General features: G+C 39.0%; 2 protein-coding genes across 2 annotated transcripts in view; one reads left to right on the top strand and one right to left on the bottom strand.

The window, feature by feature from the left end:
• Positions 1 to 42: 42 nt before the first annotated feature.
• Positions 43 to 5,355, bottom strand: ddx1 (DEAD (Asp-Glu-Ala-Asp) box helicase 1). The gene is made up of 26 exons (XM_033990769.2): positions 5,281 to 5,355; positions 5,110 to 5,161; positions 4,912 to 4,975; positions 4,806 to 4,835; positions 4,620 to 4,716; positions 4,488 to 4,535; positions 4,282 to 4,365; positions 4,112 to 4,195; positions 3,912 to 3,988; positions 3,751 to 3,823; positions 3,570 to 3,646; positions 3,393 to 3,507; positions 3,127 to 3,265; positions 2,993 to 3,053; positions 2,804 to 2,902; positions 2,635 to 2,724; positions 2,376 to 2,564; positions 2,239 to 2,290; positions 1,992 to 2,138; positions 1,829 to 1,920; positions 1,682 to 1,754; positions 1,320 to 1,392; positions 1,186 to 1,228; positions 1,017 to 1,112; positions 784 to 904; positions 43 to 682 (listed from the first exon to the last, which is right to left on the bottom strand). Exons 1-26 carry the CDS (start codon positions 5,294 to 5,296, stop codon positions 552 to 554), a joined length of 2,223 nt encoding a protein of 740 aa, XP_033846660.1. The 5' UTR covers positions 5,297 to 5,355; the 3' UTR covers positions 43 to 551.
• A 205-nt stretch (positions 5,356 to 5,560) lies between these two features.
• The window catches only part of nbas (NBAS subunit of NRZ tethering complex), a 150,458-nt gene continuing 137,925 nt past the window's right edge, over positions 5,561 to 18,093 (top strand). Inside the window, exons 1-9 of the mRNA XM_033990759.2 lie at positions 5,561 to 5,681; positions 6,013 to 6,064; positions 6,238 to 6,274; positions 6,849 to 6,926; positions 7,133 to 7,180; positions 7,925 to 7,968; positions 12,934 to 13,067; positions 14,810 to 14,943; positions 15,826 to 15,924. Of these exons, the coding sequence (XP_033846650.1) occupies positions 5,589 to 5,681; positions 6,013 to 6,064; positions 6,238 to 6,274; positions 6,849 to 6,926; positions 7,133 to 7,180; positions 7,925 to 7,968; positions 12,934 to 13,067; positions 14,810 to 14,943; positions 15,826 to 15,924 (719 nt within the window). The 5' untranslated portion in view covers positions 5,561 to 5,588. The remainder of the gene's footprint in view (positions 5,682 to 6,012; positions 6,065 to 6,237; positions 6,275 to 6,848; positions 6,927 to 7,132; positions 7,181 to 7,924; positions 7,969 to 12,933; positions 13,068 to 14,809; positions 14,944 to 15,825; positions 15,925 to 18,093) is intronic.

The following is an 18,093-nucleotide window of genomic DNA, read 5'->3' as shown; positions in this document are numbered from 1 at the left end:
TCAGTAACACATAAAAGAAGTCTCTGTGGTGACTATAGTTTTAATAATTCATTTTATTTTGAGAACTCTTGTCCTATGGTCACATGGGCTTGTTTGCGATTTGTGTGGTCAAGCTTGATGAAAATAGTGGACTTTATGAGGTAGAGAGCTCCACCTAGAGGTCATATGAAGTGTTACAACAGGCAAATGTGAATTGGTATAGCATAAATGTAACACAGACAAAAAAAATCAAATGAGACAAACGATTTATTACTTTCATTGTATTCTCCCAAACATCTGGCTTTCAACATTGGACCAAATAGTAAACTTAAATACACAACTTAATCCAATTGGTCGTACAGATTTACAAAAAAATAAAATAAAATCACGTCTCAGTAGAGGCATGTCTTTTGGGAAATTAAATATTTGCTAAGATGCTTTCATAGCCTGACCTTATCAGGAATATAAGTTATTTTATATTTATTGCAAATTTGAAATTCATGTATGATGCATGATACTGCAACACGTACTACAGAGCTCTCATCAGCAGTGTAATGGTTCTTGTTGTAAGTTTAGAATGCTCTAAATAATTGGTTAGGCAGATATCCCAGGTGAAGAAACGAAGACTGGGCCTCTCTCTCAAGACTTGCCAACTCCTGGACAGTTGGGGCAAGGACATCCACATGACCCTTGTAATTACCCCCTACAAAACACCACGCCAGAACAATAATTAGATAATAGTTCTACAAGATTTTTTTCCAGACAGCATTACATCTTGTGCAACATATTTAAAATGAGACGTACCTCCCAGTGCCCTGCGCTGACCGTACGTAACCTTCCCATCAAACTCATCGACAGGCACTTTGATGTCTGGCTCACACTGAGTGATGGTGCATTTTAGATGATCTTCAATATCTGACAACAACTGTCAAAAGATCCAAGGCAAAGGTATCCAAATTTTACATGATGGAGTTAATGATGCACATTACAAAAGGGAAAACAATTAATATATGAATATTAATTGAGTCTGAGTTCACCTCTTTCTCATTGTACCAGATGGTGCAGCCACCGTCCTCCTTTAGTTTTGTGTTGTAGCATCCTCTTCCTCTGTTTGGACACACATGGTACCACACCTACAAGTGTCGACATGCATGCTTAGAATAATGTAAAACTACATTTACTAAATTGTGTAAAATTTCTACTTGCCTTTTCTTTTTCCATGGCAACCAGGGAAATAGCAAGCCCCATTCTAAAAGTAAATTCAAGCAAAATGGATAAAAAATAATAATGTATCACAGTGACATTTATAGGTAGTTATACAATTAATAATATTTTCAGACCTTTCTGCTCTTCCAACTCTGCCAATACGATGCACATAGTTCTGTTTCTCATCAGGTAGAGTCACATTGATCACTACAAAACAAGTAAATTAATACAGAATACCCTAAAATAATAATAATCCCAACTCATATTTTGGCCAAATTGCAGGATCAGAATATGTAGGTGTCATTGACTCAGTCCTCGGCTAATCAGAAAGATTTTTACAGCCCATAACGCAAACCACCCAAGTCTTCTAATTGGCACATCTGTTTTATTTTTGTATCTTCCTGAAAACCTTGAACATTTTTTTAGGAGAGTATCCTATGATGCCAACGATATCTATCCTCTAATATAACCTCATCTAGTTCTTTAATTAGTTTACCATAAGGGACCCCATGGATATCAATTCCTCTAGCTGCGACATCTGTGCAGATCAACAGTCTCACTTCTTTTCTCTAAATAAAAAACACAAAAATATAAAATTGCAAAACAAACACATTTACTATAATCGCTATATCAAGTTTGTTACCTTAAAGCGCTCCAAGTTATTTTTTCGCTCATTTGGCTTACGGTCACCATGGAGACACACGCAAGATAACTGGTGGTTTTTACTATCTGGACCTAAAAGACAAACAAAAAAAGTTGTCATATTTGTAATCTAGTTGTGGAGTACCATAAGTCATGTATCATACCTCCCCCCTGCTGGATAAAGTACTGCTCCATATTGTCACAGTCGATCTTAGTGCGACAAAAGATGATAGCCTGGTCCATCTTATGCTCCTTTATGGCCCTTACCGTGTACTCGCCCTTTAAGATTTTGATGGCTTCTGACCACATTTCTGTAGTAACATCATATATGATTTAAGGTATTGACAATTACGGTTACTACTGCTGTTTTGCATTATTACTTATTTGGTAATGTATGAAACATAATTTAACCTGAAGAGTTGGCTCCAGGTCTGGTGTTATCTCTGGCATGTACTTCATCAGTCTGTCATAAGACAAAAAATGATTACACTATGTAATCACTATATCACTAACAATGAACCTTTATACTTTGTGAGTTAGTGATTTACCTGGATGTGATTTTTGCCCAGTTGCTCCCATAGGCGGTCAGCTTTGGGATTGACTGGAACCACAACATGGTGAACAGTCTCGGGCACAGAGTCCTCTCCTTTCAAATCTACCCAAGTGGGGAAGTGCATGATGCGTTCGGACAACTTCTTTACATCAAACGAGTGCAGTGTGGCTGAGCAAACTATCACCTGACAAAATATAGATGGGTCAAACAATGTTTTGATGCGACACAATAAACACAGCATTCACATGGCTTACTTGCAGCCTCTTGCCATCAGATGTGACCTGAGGGATTTGTTTGTGGAGCCGGTTAATAAAGTCTGTGTATCCTGCAGTCAGAAGTCCATCCTAAAAGTTTTAAAACAAAGTGTAAACAAAAACTCAACAGGTGATCTTGATGTTGCCAAGTAAACTAACAATGACATACACATTCGTCCAGGACAAGGAATCGAACTTGGGCCAGAGAAAGTTTCCCTGTGGATATGAGGTCATCTAGTCGGCCTGGTGTCCCGACAACTATGTCAATCTTGAAAATAGAAAAGAAATATTAAAGTTGTAATGTATGCAATATTGTAAATGTAAAAGCAAAGGCTTTTAGTATATTTGGGTTACATACACCTTGCTCCAATGCAGCCAGCTGTTCTTTGGCAGCCACACCACCAATCACTAATAATTCTCTGCAAAGATAGATCATGTTTTTTTTTTCAATGTAATTTTACAATCACCATGTACTACTATAATATACACTACCTGAGCTTTGGGTTGTCAACATATTTCTTAAATTGTTTGACATTGTTGAGAGTTTGCTCAGCCAATTCCTTAGATGGTTCAATGATCAGAGCTTTAGGCAAATTGGATGATGTATTCACCTGGGTCACTTTTGCACTTCCTAAACACAATATTCATACACATTTTCATTACATGTATTGGATGGAACAGATTTTCATACATTCAGATCTGTATCTAAAATCTAGTAACTTGTTCTCACAATTCTAGCTATTTGCAACATAACATACCTGTTTGAGAAGACTTGACTGCATGACCTTCTGGTGCTTGATCCAAGGCAACAAACCCACTCTTAGGTGTATGCTTGAAATCCTCTCCTCCAAAGTTAAACTTGAGCTCTGCATTCTAATCACAGAACTGAGTGTTACAATAATAAACAACTCATACATACAATGTTCTGTAAGCACCTTGAGCACACAGGAGGCGAAAAAGGCTTGATTCTTTAGGTTTTGCGGAATGTCAAATGCAACACCAAGGTCATTGCCTAAATACAGGAGGGAAAGTGTAGAGGGAAATAAACCATAATGAGAAAAAACAAAAAGCACACACCAAATATTTCATTATAATTTTGAATTAGGAGTACTGCACCATTTTTAGAAAAGGAAATCTGGTACTTTTCCAGATCCAAATAGCATCCAATTACGTCATGCATGGTGAATTCCTGAAGAAAAATAAATGTCAAAGTCAACCTTCCAGATTATAAAAAAATAATTTTATAAACCTACATATTGAATTATTAATATTTCTACCTCTCCATAGCTGTCAAACTGCTTATTGTTGGATTTCTTTCCAGTTCCACCAAATCCAAAACCATACTTGTCAGTTCCTAGCATTAAATGTAAGAAACTCAGTTATTTATGATAATTGAGATAAAATACAGAAAAAAATAATTGTGGCTTATATGTTATTGAGGTCAAACATGAAGTGAAAACATACAAAAAAAACATACCCAAGTCCAAGGCTGCCTGACTAGTGGACCAACCCACGCGACACAGCCCTTGATCATGACATGCCACCTCGTAGTAATACTTTCCTGGAGACATTACAAAAAACACATAAAACAATTTCAGAAACAATAATTTGATTCCCCCAGTATAATTTTGTTTCATCCGTTGAGACCTTTTGTGACACCCTTGGTTGAGCGGCAACCATGCCATTCTTTGAACTCCCTACTCTGGCAGCAAAGTCCATCTGGCCCAATAGCTGAGAGAGAAAAAAACATGCACATGAATAACTCAAAAAAAAAAAAAAAAAAAAAAAAAAAAAAAAAAAAAAAAAAAAAAAAAAGAAAAAAAAAAAAGAATCATAAAATAGCATAAATTTACCGAAGGCAGGACTACGGTCATAAGGATTCATCTGCCAATTGTTGAAGACTGAAAAATAAAATAATGTATGATCATTCACTGGTTTATAACAATAACTATTTCAACTGGCATTATTTATGAATATGTCCTTACTGGCTCCTCCAGTCTTTATGGCGGCTCGCCCCTTCTTTCCCTCCTGCTGATCTTTCAGGGTTTCATACACAATCTGGATTACAGGGATACTGAAGGCCTGAAAAACAATTTATTAAGATCATAATTAAGATCTTTTTTTTTCAATTATTTAATACCTTGAATTAATACAATATATTATATACATACCCCAGTTTTACCACTGCCAGTTTCTGCTGCCTAAAAATACAATGCATGATCAAATCACTTCAATTGGTATGTCTTTTGGAAAGTGAACAAATTTTTTCCAACCTACCATCAGTACATCCCCTCCACCAAGAATAAGGGGAATAGATTCTGCCTGAATATCAGTAGGCAGTCTAAGAAAAACAAACAAACAAACAAGTAATTATAATGCTATATGCATCGGAAATAGTTGCATAATTGGCAATTCAAAGCTAGTAACACAGTTTTGTTTTGTTGATATACTTTTAATATATGTAAAGTCACTTACAACCAATCCATCTCCTCCACGGCCTGCGCAATTTCAGGCATAACCCCCATTTCTGTTGAACGCAGAATTAATTATATGGTTGTTATACTGGTTTCACATTTAAATTTTGGTCTGCCATCTTTATGATATTAAAATCAAAGTGCTTCCATAGCTAAAATGTTAAAATCTTACCAGAAAACGCTGCCATAATTCCTGAAAGAAGTGCAACTCAACCGGATGTAACGTGTGCAACTTGGTGTTGCACATTTACAGGACGGATGCACAAACTACAAATATTGGTTCCGGTGGATTGTTTCAACTTTTAGTTTTTAAAAAAACAGAGATCACAGCAGTTTTATAAATTAATAAGAATAATTAAAATATAATTATAAAAGGCAATTAGAGTTATTTTATTATATTTCTCACGCAAGCATTTATTTACTAATTTGGTTTGTCCCTTGCGACCTGCCGTAGACATTTGACAGCTGGCACAAGTAAATATGGCTGAAGATAGTTTGATTGAAAGCGATGAAGAAAACATTTTATACGATTTACTGGTTATTACAGAATGGCCACCTGAAACGGACACACAGGTAGGCTAAGTAATACTTTTAGCGAACGTCCAACTCCTTTATACAGGCAGCCATGTAGAAATGCGAGAAAAAATGAGCGCCGAAAGTTATCTAGCATTAGTTTCACGGGGTCAAGTACTCAAAGCCACGTAGCCCCATGGTCGGTTGGCTAAAAATTATTATTTATTTGCAATAATTGTTCATCATACAACTAAAGATTTAAATCCAACTGTAGCCTCGAGTCATGCATTGTAAATATGTCGCATTAGCATCATATTCAACTGGAAGTTTTATTGCACGGAATGATTCTAAAACTGACCAAGTTGTGCTCAAAGATTATTTATATTTACAGCAACGAGGCAACAGAGAATACAGCAACTCTATTATTGCAAAAGCAGTGACAGGTACGTTTTAACTTCTTTTGTTCATGACCAGTAAATGCCAAAAGAGGGCAGCTTCGCACCATTCACTTCTCAACAAGTCTGTTCTAATGAAACAATGTGTTCATTTTAAGTCTAGTCAAATCTTAGATCCAGACTGATTGTAGAATTATTGGTTTGACAATTACATTTTACAGGACCATTCCGGTTGATTCTACACTACTTGTGGTACAGGTAGGTATTGCATTATTTGTGATATTTTAAAACCACATCCACTATCATTATATTGCACGTATGGTAATTAGTTTATGTCTGTTTATACACAATTCTTATACGTGAATGATGTCAAATGCTGTCAGTTGAATAATAAATAATACAAAATTATAATAAGAATAAATGATTAATTTATTCTTATACTTGACAGAAATATAGTATTATGGTTTTGCTTAGTACATAATTACAATTGAAAGTAGATTTAGTGCACAGTGGTATCCAAATACAGTAAATGCAATTTTAAGTCATTGACATCATTACTGCGTTTTTATTAAATCTTGTCTGTGGGAGTGTGTAATACTTCAGAGTCCAGCTCTGCTTATACTCTCAGCAGGTGGCTGGCAGACCTTGTAAAAAATTCAACAAAGTTTCCTCCAACCATTAGTCTGCTAGCCTCAGAGATCTACCTTCTTTAGATCAAGATAGAAGTATAGGCTTACAATGTAGAGTTTCTTATTCTTATTTATACATTTAACTAAGAGCTGACAATTACTAAAATACATGTAACTTTGTTACTCTGCTTTGTGAACTGTAGCCCCACCAGCTCCTTTCTACCTCCTGGGCTTGTTCGATTGTCCAACAAGCAGATCAATTGGCAGCTGGTTTTATCAAGGTGAGCATGTTGGGTCTTTTCAAATAATCTTGACCTTTCATTTACCGGTAATATCTCAACTTAAATTAGTTTCTTTGTCCGATCCCACTTAACAACCTTTGCACTGTGTAAAGCAATCATTGTCATTGGTCCCATTTCCTATTTCTTTCCCTTAAATTATCACCCTTTCTTGTCACCATTTCTCACTGAATTCTATCTCTCTCCAGTAATGGCAAGCTTTTGGCAGTGGTGCAGGACCAGTGTGTGGAGATAAGGTAATTAGTGAACTCTAACCTTGTGTAAAAGTCATTCTGCCCTCAATAGCTGCTTGTACTTGACAACCAACTCACTGTGGGTTTCTCATATCAATGACCAAATAAAATAATTTACTTCTGTCCCTAAGAACATGTTGGTATTACTTCTAGAAACAAATTCATTTTCTCTTACTCTGAACAAATATTGCTCAGCATGTGCACTAGCCACTGTGCAACGCTTTAAACTGAACAAATTGGAAATGAAAATCAATGAAAATTAAGTTGATATACAATTATAACCCAGCTCCCAGCCTCTCCAGAGGTTAACAACACATGGCCTCATTTCAGAAAACTTATTTCAGTTTCACTCTTTCTGTAATTGAATTTTTTTATATAAACCCACATGCTGTGAAACGCAAGAGCAGTGTTAGCCTTCTAATCTAAAGTGTATCTAGCAATGTGTAAAAAACGACTCAGGCTTTGCCTCATATTATTATTAAGGGATGTTGTTGTTCACTGCTGTGTTCTTTAACAGTGGAGCTTTAGAGTCTGCCTTGATAGTATTAGCTAAAGCGAGTGGGTGTTCAGACTGCTCAAGGCCTTTTCCTCAGAGATCAGTAAGTGTCTGTCTAAGCGCAGTCTACTACCAAGGCTGCCTGATGCATGGGGCCACTTTGGCACACTGACAGCGACTGTAACTGCCCGCTCTGTACTGGCTCCAATAAGGCCGCTGTTGTTCACCATCACTCACTGTGTCCTCCACAGGTCGGTGAGGGATGACTTTGGCTCGGTCATTGGCAAGTGCCAGGGTAAGTAACCTCTCCCCTTTTATCTGTCACTACACTTGCACTCATTTTGGATCTTCCTGTTGGGCAGAGGAAGCCACAAAATGTTCACTAAGGCTCATGGCATTCAGGATTGCATTTTTGGTTGTACAGCAGCTGTGGCCAATATGCTAAAAAATGAATTGAGCATAGACACAAAAAAGAGACAATTCAACTAAAATAAGATTTTTGAGTACATCACAATTAGATTTTTATTGTCGTATTCCCGAGCTGTGTGTGCAGATTGAATGGGCGTGAAGTCATTGGTATCTATTTCAATCTACTATATTTATTGATTAAATGTAATTGATTATGTCAGTGTGTGCTTTATGTGTGTGTTTTCAGGTAAAACATTCCCCAAAAGACCTGTTGCAGCTCAGATAATAGCCTTTCTCCCGCTACGTATTAAATTAGACAAAAACAGCCCTGCTATGCTTGATCAAAGGAATAGCTGAATGGGATGCACACTTAATGGTCTTATTTTGAACATTAGTTAAATAGACTGCATTGATGAAACACGCAGCAATTTTTAGTGATCACGGAGTAAAAATTAAATTTGTGCAAATATGTTCTGAAAATGGGAATATGATCAGACAGATTTGGCAATATCTAAGTACTTTTGTTTTTCTCCATTTAACCATTTTTAAACATAATAATATGGTTCAAAAGTACAAACAAAAATTAATAAATGACCATATTTACTATCTGATGAAACCTGTTGTAATTGTCTGTTTGTGTGTGAAATAAAATGTAATCAGCAGAGGAAAGCTATAATTCCCAGTGTTGTCACAATACTAATATTTCAAACTTGATTTCAAAACTATAATAGACTAGACTAGACACAATATTCGGTACTGATTCTGATACCACTATGGTAATAAAAAAAAACACAATTTCTTTATACAATAGAATGTGATTTTCAACATTAAATAATAGTACTTTATTTTATATTGCCATCTGGTCTTATATCTGTGTAATCCCTCAATCGTACAGGTGTGTTCCATAATGGTCCATGGGTATATACTAGTAGTCTTACACTTCTGATACAGCTCAAGATCATTCTAAAGCTATTCAGGAAAGGTTCATTTCTGTCCTGTGAATGTGACCTGTTTTAGTAGTGATACTTATTATTTGTTCTATTGGCTCTATTGTGAGCTGTTGTTTCTAATGGCCTATACAGTGTGGATAACAGTAGCCTACAGGCCTGTGTAAACCTCAGCCTCTCCTACTCTTTTTCATTCTTTTTCATTTCTGCTTTTCATTTTCATTTTACTTCATTTCACGGAGATTTGTCCTAATGGATTTCCCTGTGATCCTGCTGTTAATGGCTCTTGCTTTAGTGTGAGATTGATATGCACATTTTACCCACGTTTGTGAAAGTGTTTTTCTGTCTCTGCACCTGTCTTTTATACTTTTTTTTCCCTCCTCCACGGCTGATGCTTTCTCTCCTGTACATAATTCCTAAGTGTTGAACTCTGATAAATGTATCCCAGAGCCTTTAGATCGCAGGTTTTCGTCGCATTGCTATATTTCTCCCAAACATGTACCTCCTTCAATACTGGAATAAAAACAAACACAAGAGACCAATATTCTAGCTTCCCCTCGAAAGCCATCTATGTGGAAATGGAGCCCTCTCAGACGCAAAACAACAAACAGGATGCTATACATTCAGGGACGCCAAGAGGACACAGTGAAAAGGGAACAGAATAAATGATTCACTATTGAAATACTGAAAAAAGCAAATATGCATTTCCATTAAAACTTGAGGGCAGTGCCATCTAAATGGAAGCACATTTCAAGTCAAAATTTAGGACAGACTATAATATTCTAAAACATTTGACTATTGCCTTATTTTATTACAAGAATAGAATAGAATGGTGTAGGGTAATGCATTTAATCAAATTTTCTTCAAGATTTGGCCAATTGTCAATAATGTTTTCAGGCCATTTTAATTGAAAAGTCTCTACCCAATCCTATGTCCGTAAAAGTATTTAAGGTTGTATTTAAGGAGCAATACATTTTTGAGTCAAATGGTACTGCTTAAAATCTGTATTGTTTGTGTTCATGAAATGTCAATCAGACAAAATAATATTGAAATATTTTTCAATCAGACAAAATACAATTTAAAGGAACGAAGATTTTCATTTTAAATTCCATAAGCATGATCTAATGGGGCCCCCAGTTATGAGGTAGACATGTTTGAGTCAAATATAGCTTTTACTGATGACAATTAAAATACAGATTTATTCCTAATTACAAAAACATTGGACATGATAGCCAAGTTGTTTATATTGTAATTTGGTGTTTTAGTTCTCAAAACGATTTTCAGAAAGCAGAATGAGCCTCACATGAGTCTCTCATTTGGGTTGCCAGTTTCAATGCTGAAATCCATTTGGTTTAAACATAAGAGGACTCTCTCTGATCTGAATCCTTGCTACCTAAACAACAGTGCCTGCAGCCAGTCATTAATCAGTGCCTATATGCTGTCCATATACTGAGAATGAGAAAAAACTTGTGCCGACTATATGCAGGTTAAGGCACTGTCAACCAAGGCTCAGTTGTGATTCTCATACCTCTTTAAAAACAGTAAGAGCTCAGGCTACATACAGTTCCTTTGATCAAAAATTGCAACATATCAATAACACCCAGCCCTAGAATGGCGAGAATATTTACATATTTTACTGTGAATGCTGTTCTATTTAAACCATAATAAAAAGGTATAGCAGTCAGAATGGTTGTACGTTTCTCAGTGATTTTCCACAGCTCACACTCTCAGAGGTATATTAAATCTCCCACTTCCTGAGGTGCACTCTAATACTTAAGACTTTTAACATTTGGTGAGCTATTATTCCTCTCAGTGGGTGCCCGGATTCATCGTTCCAGCATCCTCCCTTTCCCCTGTTCCTCCTTTCTTTGTCTGACTCGCCTCCCACATCATCGCTTTGTTCTTCATTTAAAATTCCAGTCATACAATATCCAACGCCTCCGTTTCGTGCGCTGTATTGCCCACTAGGGGTTGCGGCAGCGTTTGGCAGCCAAGAAATCCAATACAATAAACGCCAATAAACGCTGTTATGTGATATCAACAAAAACATAACTTCCTTTTCATAACTTTATTGCTTGGTAGACACAGCACCCATGGTGGCATATTATGTATCTTGCTGTGTGAATGCAGCAGTGACTTAAATATTTAGTTTGGTTTGTTCTTTGTTCCAACACTTGTGAATGTGTTTTGCATGTTTTAATAGTCTACCTCATTTATCATGTTGTGATTCATGAATAGGAGAAATGTCAGGAAAGTGTTTTTGCATGTGACAGAAGTATTGTCAGGGAATCCTTGGGAAAGTGGCAGCAGGCAGCAATGTGCTTCATCACTACGATATGGTTACAGTCACAGCACTGCTGAGCCAGCACTGGGCTAAAACAGTAGCCTATACTTCAATAAAAGCTGGATTTATGATCTCTGCTCCTTTTCCTCTGGCCTGGTGCACTCGCTCACCCTCTCCTGCTCCCTCAGAGTCCATGTGCTCATCTTTGAAGGACAATCATTGAGATGCATTACAGCAGCTTTACTTATAGATGAATTGGATGAGGGCCTTAGACATGCTTTGTTGATCTATGGCATCAGATCTCCTTCTTTTCCCATCAGTATTCATCATCATGGCTCCAGAGATGATTCACAAAGTTTTCTCATCTGGGCTAAAAGGGCTGTGTACTGGCAAGAACACTAATGCAATGTGCATAAAAAGTTCAGTATTCAATTACATCTCTGTATCTCTATTCTGTAAAAAATAAATTGGAATTGGAAAATTTATATTCTCAAAAGTAGGTTACATTTCATAGAGTTTGCAAGGTTTCTTTTTTGCAGTGTCATTACTTAAATAAAATGCAGCATCAGATTTACGTCTGAAAAGATTAATCACAACTAATTGATGATTGGAATTAGAGCTGTAGGCCTTTAGTCATTTAGTCGATTAATCAGTCGATGGCGTCTTAGTTTACCAAAATTTGTATTAATTGGCTAATCATTTTATGTAGATTATAAGGATTTTGAGGAATAACCACAGAAAGGAGAAGTTAGTGAGTGACTGAATTAGATGGGGATTTGGCATTTTTTGGTGTTTCCATGTAACAAAGCAGGTTTTAATCTGTCTTTATATATGAATTGCATGAACTCCTATGCAGGTGTAGTCTTGTGAGTGCAGTTTGGGCCAGATATATAGAGGTACATAATAGTTTTGAGAGCTTCTGCCACACTCCCTTTTCAGTCAAGTAATTGATTGGTAGGACATGTCTCTAGTCGACCAAGAATTTATTTAGTTGACTACAGCCTAGGATTGGGCAAAAGATCAATTTGAAATGATTAATCAAATTTGAAGTTGAAATCAAGAAAACTGATTTATATTTTCCCCACTTTCTTGCCTTGAAAATGCAAGAAAAGCTGCAGCACAGGACCCTGCAGCACAGTGTCAAATGTCAATGTCAGTGTCAAATCCTCTCTCTCCCCATTTCACACTACACCTGTCCTGTTAAATAAAGCTTTAGGCCAGAAAATAAAAAAAGAAAGAATTGGCAACTCTTTAAAAATCAAATAATCATTATTACTAACAGACAGAGCAGATAGAGGAGATTTTATGAGTTAAACAGAGCTGCAATTACATTAACATGACAACAACATGCAAATATGATTTTATCTGTTACACTTCAGTTGGAAAAAACTTGGAAAAAATCTCATATTTACAGGCTTTATCAGTTAATCAATTAAAATATTTACAAGATGAATTGATTATCAAAATGAAAATGAAAAAAATGAAATGAATTTGAATGCTGCAGATTCCAGTAGAACATGAATTTTCTTCGCACTTATTGTAAAATACCAAATCCCAGACTCACTTGTGTGTTTAAAATGCAAATGTTTAAGCCTTATATTTGTTTTTCTTATTTAAACAGTGCCCAAGGACCCAAGCCCGCAGTGGCGTCGTGTGGCCTGGAGCTATGACTGCACCCTGCTGGCCTACGCCGACAGCACCGGCACCGTGCGACTATTCGACCTTATGGGCAGTGAGCTGTTTGTCATTCCTCCGGTAACTGCTCTGTCTCTCCCAATCTGTATCACATTTGAAAACTAAGCAATTTTACTAATTTGTAAATGTACAAATAACTGTCCACTATCTATTCCACTGCTTGATTTGCATGATTCTGTGTATTACAACATAAACAACAAGTCATTTTATTATCAGAGATTAAATCATGTTTTTTTTCCTAAAGTCCTACCATTTTTTTTCTTAATGTCTGTCTTTGTTACTTTTTTAAGTGGCAGTTTCCAAAATCGGACACCTTGTAATTTTATCTTTGCTCTTAAAATTAAATAATTATAGAGGACTGCATGTCTTTCTCATGTTTCTGCCAGCACTATTCATACATGTGTAATAGAAGGACATGTCAGTGAATCTTGAGTCAATTAATTTGACTGTGTCGTGTCAAAATCCAATGCTCACAGTGTACTTTGCTATATATTGGATACTTGCCTCAATTTTCCCCTGAGTTTGGATGGGCGGAGCTTATAGCCTCATCGGGCTGGCATTTTCTTGGGCTATATTTTTTATAGTACATTTATTGGGATTATAAAGGATTTGTATCCATGGACAACAGCAGATGGAGAGCAGAGAGTGAGCAAAAGTCGTGATTAGAAAATTCATTGTGAGTTTATTCTACCTTTTTAAACAGATATGCAATTTACTAGTTCTTTTTTGAATAAATAGTTGTTTTTGCTGACTCCTGTCAGCTGGTGGTATTGCAAGTGCAGTTGGGATCAGATACATGGTCAGATCATAGAGATAATAAGTAGTTTTGAGAGCTTTTGCCACAGCACCCCTAGTCAATAAATCAATGCACAGGGGAAGTCCCAAAGGTGATAGTTGCAAGGCTTCAATTACTTATAACCCCTAATAGAGCATGAAACGTGAAATGAATGAGCACATTTTTTCTACTTTCCAAATTTCTGTAGCCTACTTTTGAATAGTTCACATCCATGTTAACTCTTGATGACTGACACCATTGCTCCTCTCATGTTCCTTTGAATGCACTCTGCCAGTCACTATCTGAAGCCTGGATTGCTTCTTATCCCTTTAACTCTTCTCTTAGCACATGTCATCCATTCTTCTCTTCTTTTCACCACCATCAACCCCTGTTTAATTTTTCACTCTCTGCTCTCATCCTCCATAGACCTTCCTCCACTGCCACTTTTGGTCAACCCCCCCCTCCCCCTTTATCCCCACCCCTCCGAACTGCCCTGCTTGAACCTGTTATGATCATGTTTCTATGGCGTCCATCATCTCCCCTTCATCTTGCCTGTCATCCCTCGCCCCTGCCTTGCTTCTTCTTGTCTTTGCACCTCCTCTGATCTGCATCGCTTTAAAGCTCTATGCCACTTTGTACAACGTCTACAGTACCACACATGAACTCCACAGCTGTACTCATTTTCTTGTTTGTCACTGCTAAGTGCACACTCCACCGACTCACAGCTATTCCTGGTAGTAAAAAAACAAAAGCAACAAAATGTGACAGAAAAAGTAAAAAGTCTTGTTTAAAACGCTACTTAAATCTACCCCCAACGCTTTGTGTCTCCTGTAGTCTCTCATCTTTTATCCCTTGCCTTTTTGTGGCAATGCTTTCTTTTTCCGCTGTCTTCTGCAGTCACTCTGATGTATCCTTGTTGTTTGCCCTTGTACAAATAAAAAAATGGTAGATAATAATACACATAGCTCTTCTTAGCAGCTACATCACTCAGACATTACACCTGACTTGTCTTTCTTTCCACGTTCAGGAGGTGAGCTTTCCTGGAGATGTGAGCTGTGCTGTGGCAGGCCTGATTTTCCTGGGGTACACAGCCAGTGCACAGTGGTCCGCCGAACTGCTAGTGATCACATACGGAGGTGGGCTTAAGAGCTACCTGGTGAGGTAAGATTAAGCCACAGACTATCTGGGGAAAACGTATCAGGAAGTAGAGCTGCATAATAAATCACATTAGCATTGAAAAGCGCAATTTGAATTGGCACAAATGGCAAAATGCAAAAGTAGCAATTACTTAGGTGATATTCAGGTGATAATACTCTGAATAAAACTTGCTAACCCAGTAGTTTAAACATCTACAAAACAGGAAATGTACAGAGTTATTGTTGAAGTTTAGTAGTTTTATGTCACTGGGTGGTTTAAAAAGTGCATTCTAAATGAGCAAAAATCTAAGGGTAATTGTAATACTTTCTTAATTTTGGGCAGCTCTATTGTGTATTTGATCATCTCACTCAAGTCTACCTATTATGTACTAACCTTAGCAACCCTTCCTGTGTCTCAATAATCATAATGCCAACTTCCAATTATTATCAGGTAATGCCAAAGTTAACTTGTTGTAAGACACTTAGGTGTTTATTTATCTAATCTCTGAAATCTTAAAGCCACGTAAAAATATACGTACTTTCATACATTTACCAATTTGTATTAATGCAATATTGTAATACTTGATTAACGCTGTCACCCACATTATTGCATAGTGTTCAGATTGCATATGGCATAGCAAAACACACCCTGCCTATAAAAGGTATCCAAATCAATTACATAACATCTCCTGTAATCCCTATCTAATTTAAGCAGTCCACTTGAATTTGATTGCATATTTCACCATGTCACATTTAATTACAGTTTGAATTTAAATTTCCATGTCATTATCTTCTTCCCAAAATGAGTTTGTGGCGTTGTTATCCCTGTGTATATGAGCGTTGATGTTTAATTTGGCTGAGGCTGCTAGTTAATCCTGTTCTAAATGCCACCGTCTTCTTTACCCAGTGTTGGAACAAATCAGAACTTTCAGGAGAACCACAGCTTCAGTTTCTCTGGGCATTACTCCCATGGCATCACCTCCGCTGTCTACCACCCTGGACACAGGTAACTTAATTTAGGGATTATATATTATAATGCTATGTAACTAAACATTTTATTATTTAATTAATTTATTTAAAGTTTACATACAAAATGTTTTCTAGATTTTTTTTCTGATATCAGTACAATACCGATATTTGTGGTGCTGCCCCAGTCTCTGTGTGCCCATGTGTCATTCCCAGTTTGTCCTCAGATTTGTCTTTCTTGAACAGACTAATGAGTAGAAATAGAAAAACATCCATCCATCCATCCATTTTCTTCCACTTATCCGGAGCCGGGTCGCGGGGGCAGCAGTCTAAGCAGGGATTCCCAAACTTCCCTCACCCCAGACACGTCCTCCAGCTTCTCCGGTGGGATCCCAAGGCGTTCCCAAGCCAGCCGAGAGACATAGTCCCTCCAGCGCGTCCTGAGTCTTCCCTGGGGCCTCCTCCCGGTGGGACATGCCCAGAACACCTCCCTAGGGAGGCGTCCAGGAGGCATCCTGAGCAGATGCCCAAGCCACCTCAGCTGGCTCCTCTCAATGTGTAGGAGCAGTGGCTCTACTCCGAGCTCCTCCCATGTGACTGAGCTCCTCACCGTATCCCTAAGGGTGTGCCCAGCCACTCTACGGAGGAAACCCATTTCGGCCGCTTGTATCCGCGATCTTGTCCTTTCGGTCATTACCCAGAGCTCATGACCATAGGTGAGGGTAAGGACGTAGATTGACCAGTAAATCGAGAGCTTCGCCTTCTGGCTCAGCTCCTTCTTCACCACAACGGACCGATACAGCGACTGCATCACTGCAGACGCTGCACCGATCCGCCTGTCAATCTCCCGCTCCATCCTTCCCTCACTTGTGAACATGACCCCGAGATACTTGAACTCCTCCATTTGGGGGAGAGACTCACCACCCACCCGGAGAGGGCAAACCACCTTTTTCCGGTCGAGAACCATGACCTCGAATTTGGAGGAGCTGATTCTCATCCCAGCCACTTCACACTCGGCTGAAAACCACCCCAGTGCCTGCTGCAGGTCCTGGCTCGATGAAGCCATCAGGACAACATCATCCGCAAACAGCAGACTGAACCAGACCCCCTCCGGCCCCTGGCTGCACCTAGAAATTCTGTCCATAAATATAATGAACAGAACCGGTGGCAAAGGGCAGCCCTGGCGGAGTCCTACATGCACCGGGAACAGGTCTGACTTACTGCCGGCAATGCGAACACAGCTCCTGCTCCGGTCATACAGGGACCGGACAGCCCTTAGCAAAGGGCCCCGGACCCCATACTCCCGGAGCACCCCCCAAAGGACACCACCAGGGACACGGTCGAATGCCTTCTCCAAATCCACAAAACACATGTGGACTGGTTGGGCATACTCCCATGAACCCTCGAGGACCCGATGGAGAGTATAAAGCTGGTCCAGTGTTCCACGACCTGGACAAAAACCACACTGCTCCTCCTGAATCCGAGGTTCGACTATCGGTCGGATTCTCCTCTCCAGTACCCTGGAGTAGACCTTACCGGGAAGGCTGAGGAGTGTGATTCCCCTGTAATTAGAACACACCCTCCGGTCCCCCTTCTTATACAGAGGGACCACCACCCCGGTCTGCCATTCCAGTGGTATGCTTGGCCCGCCTGTACTCATCGGCTGCCTCAGGAGTTCCATGAGCCAACAAGGCTCGATAGGACTCCTTTTTCTCCTTCTTCTTCTCCTCCTACTTCCGGTGTCCACCACCGGGTTCGGGGATTTCCGCCGCGACAAGCACCACAGACCTTACGACCACAGCTACGAGCGGCCGCATCGACAATAGAGGTGGAAAACATGGCCTACTCGGAGTCCATGTCTCCAACCTCCCCCGGGATCAGGGAGAAGTTCTCCCGGAGGTGTGAGTTGAAGACCCCTCTGACAGAAGGCTCTGCCAGGCGTTCCCAACAGACCCTTACGATACGCTTGGGTCTGCCAGGTCTGTCCGGCTTCCTCCTCCACCAGCGGATCCAACTCACCACCAGGTGGTGATCGGTTGACAGCTCAGCCCCTCTCTTCACCCGAGTGTCCAAGACACGCGGTCGGAGATCAGATGACAAGACAACAAAGTCGATCATCGACCTCCGACCTAGAGTGTCCTGGTGCCACGTGCACCGATAGACACCCTTGTGCTCGAACATGGTGTTCGTTATGGACAAACTGTGACTA

This window comes from Periophthalmus magnuspinnatus, chromosome 24 (genome assembly GCF_009829125.3).
Source record: "Periophthalmus magnuspinnatus isolate fPerMag1 chromosome 24, fPerMag1.2.pri, whole genome shotgun sequence".
In the NCBI taxonomy this organism is placed as follows: domain Eukaryota; kingdom Metazoa; phylum Chordata; class Actinopteri; order Gobiiformes; family Gobiidae; genus Periophthalmus; species Periophthalmus magnuspinnatus.
Note: the sequence above shows the minus strand (reverse complement) of the source record. Positions and strands in the feature narration are given on the sequence as shown.

Bases quoted from the DNA above. Each gene is read 5' to 3' on its own strand.
- ddx1 (XM_033990769.2), bottom strand. The intron at 3,647-3,750 runs GTGCAGTACTCC...TCCTGTATTTAG, and splicing joins GATTTCCTTTTCTAAAAATG to GCAATGACCTTGGTGTTGCA. The intron at 1,393-1,681 runs GTAAACTAATTA...CTTGTTTTGTAG, and splicing joins TATCCATGGGGTCCCTTATG to TGATCAATGTGACTCTACCT.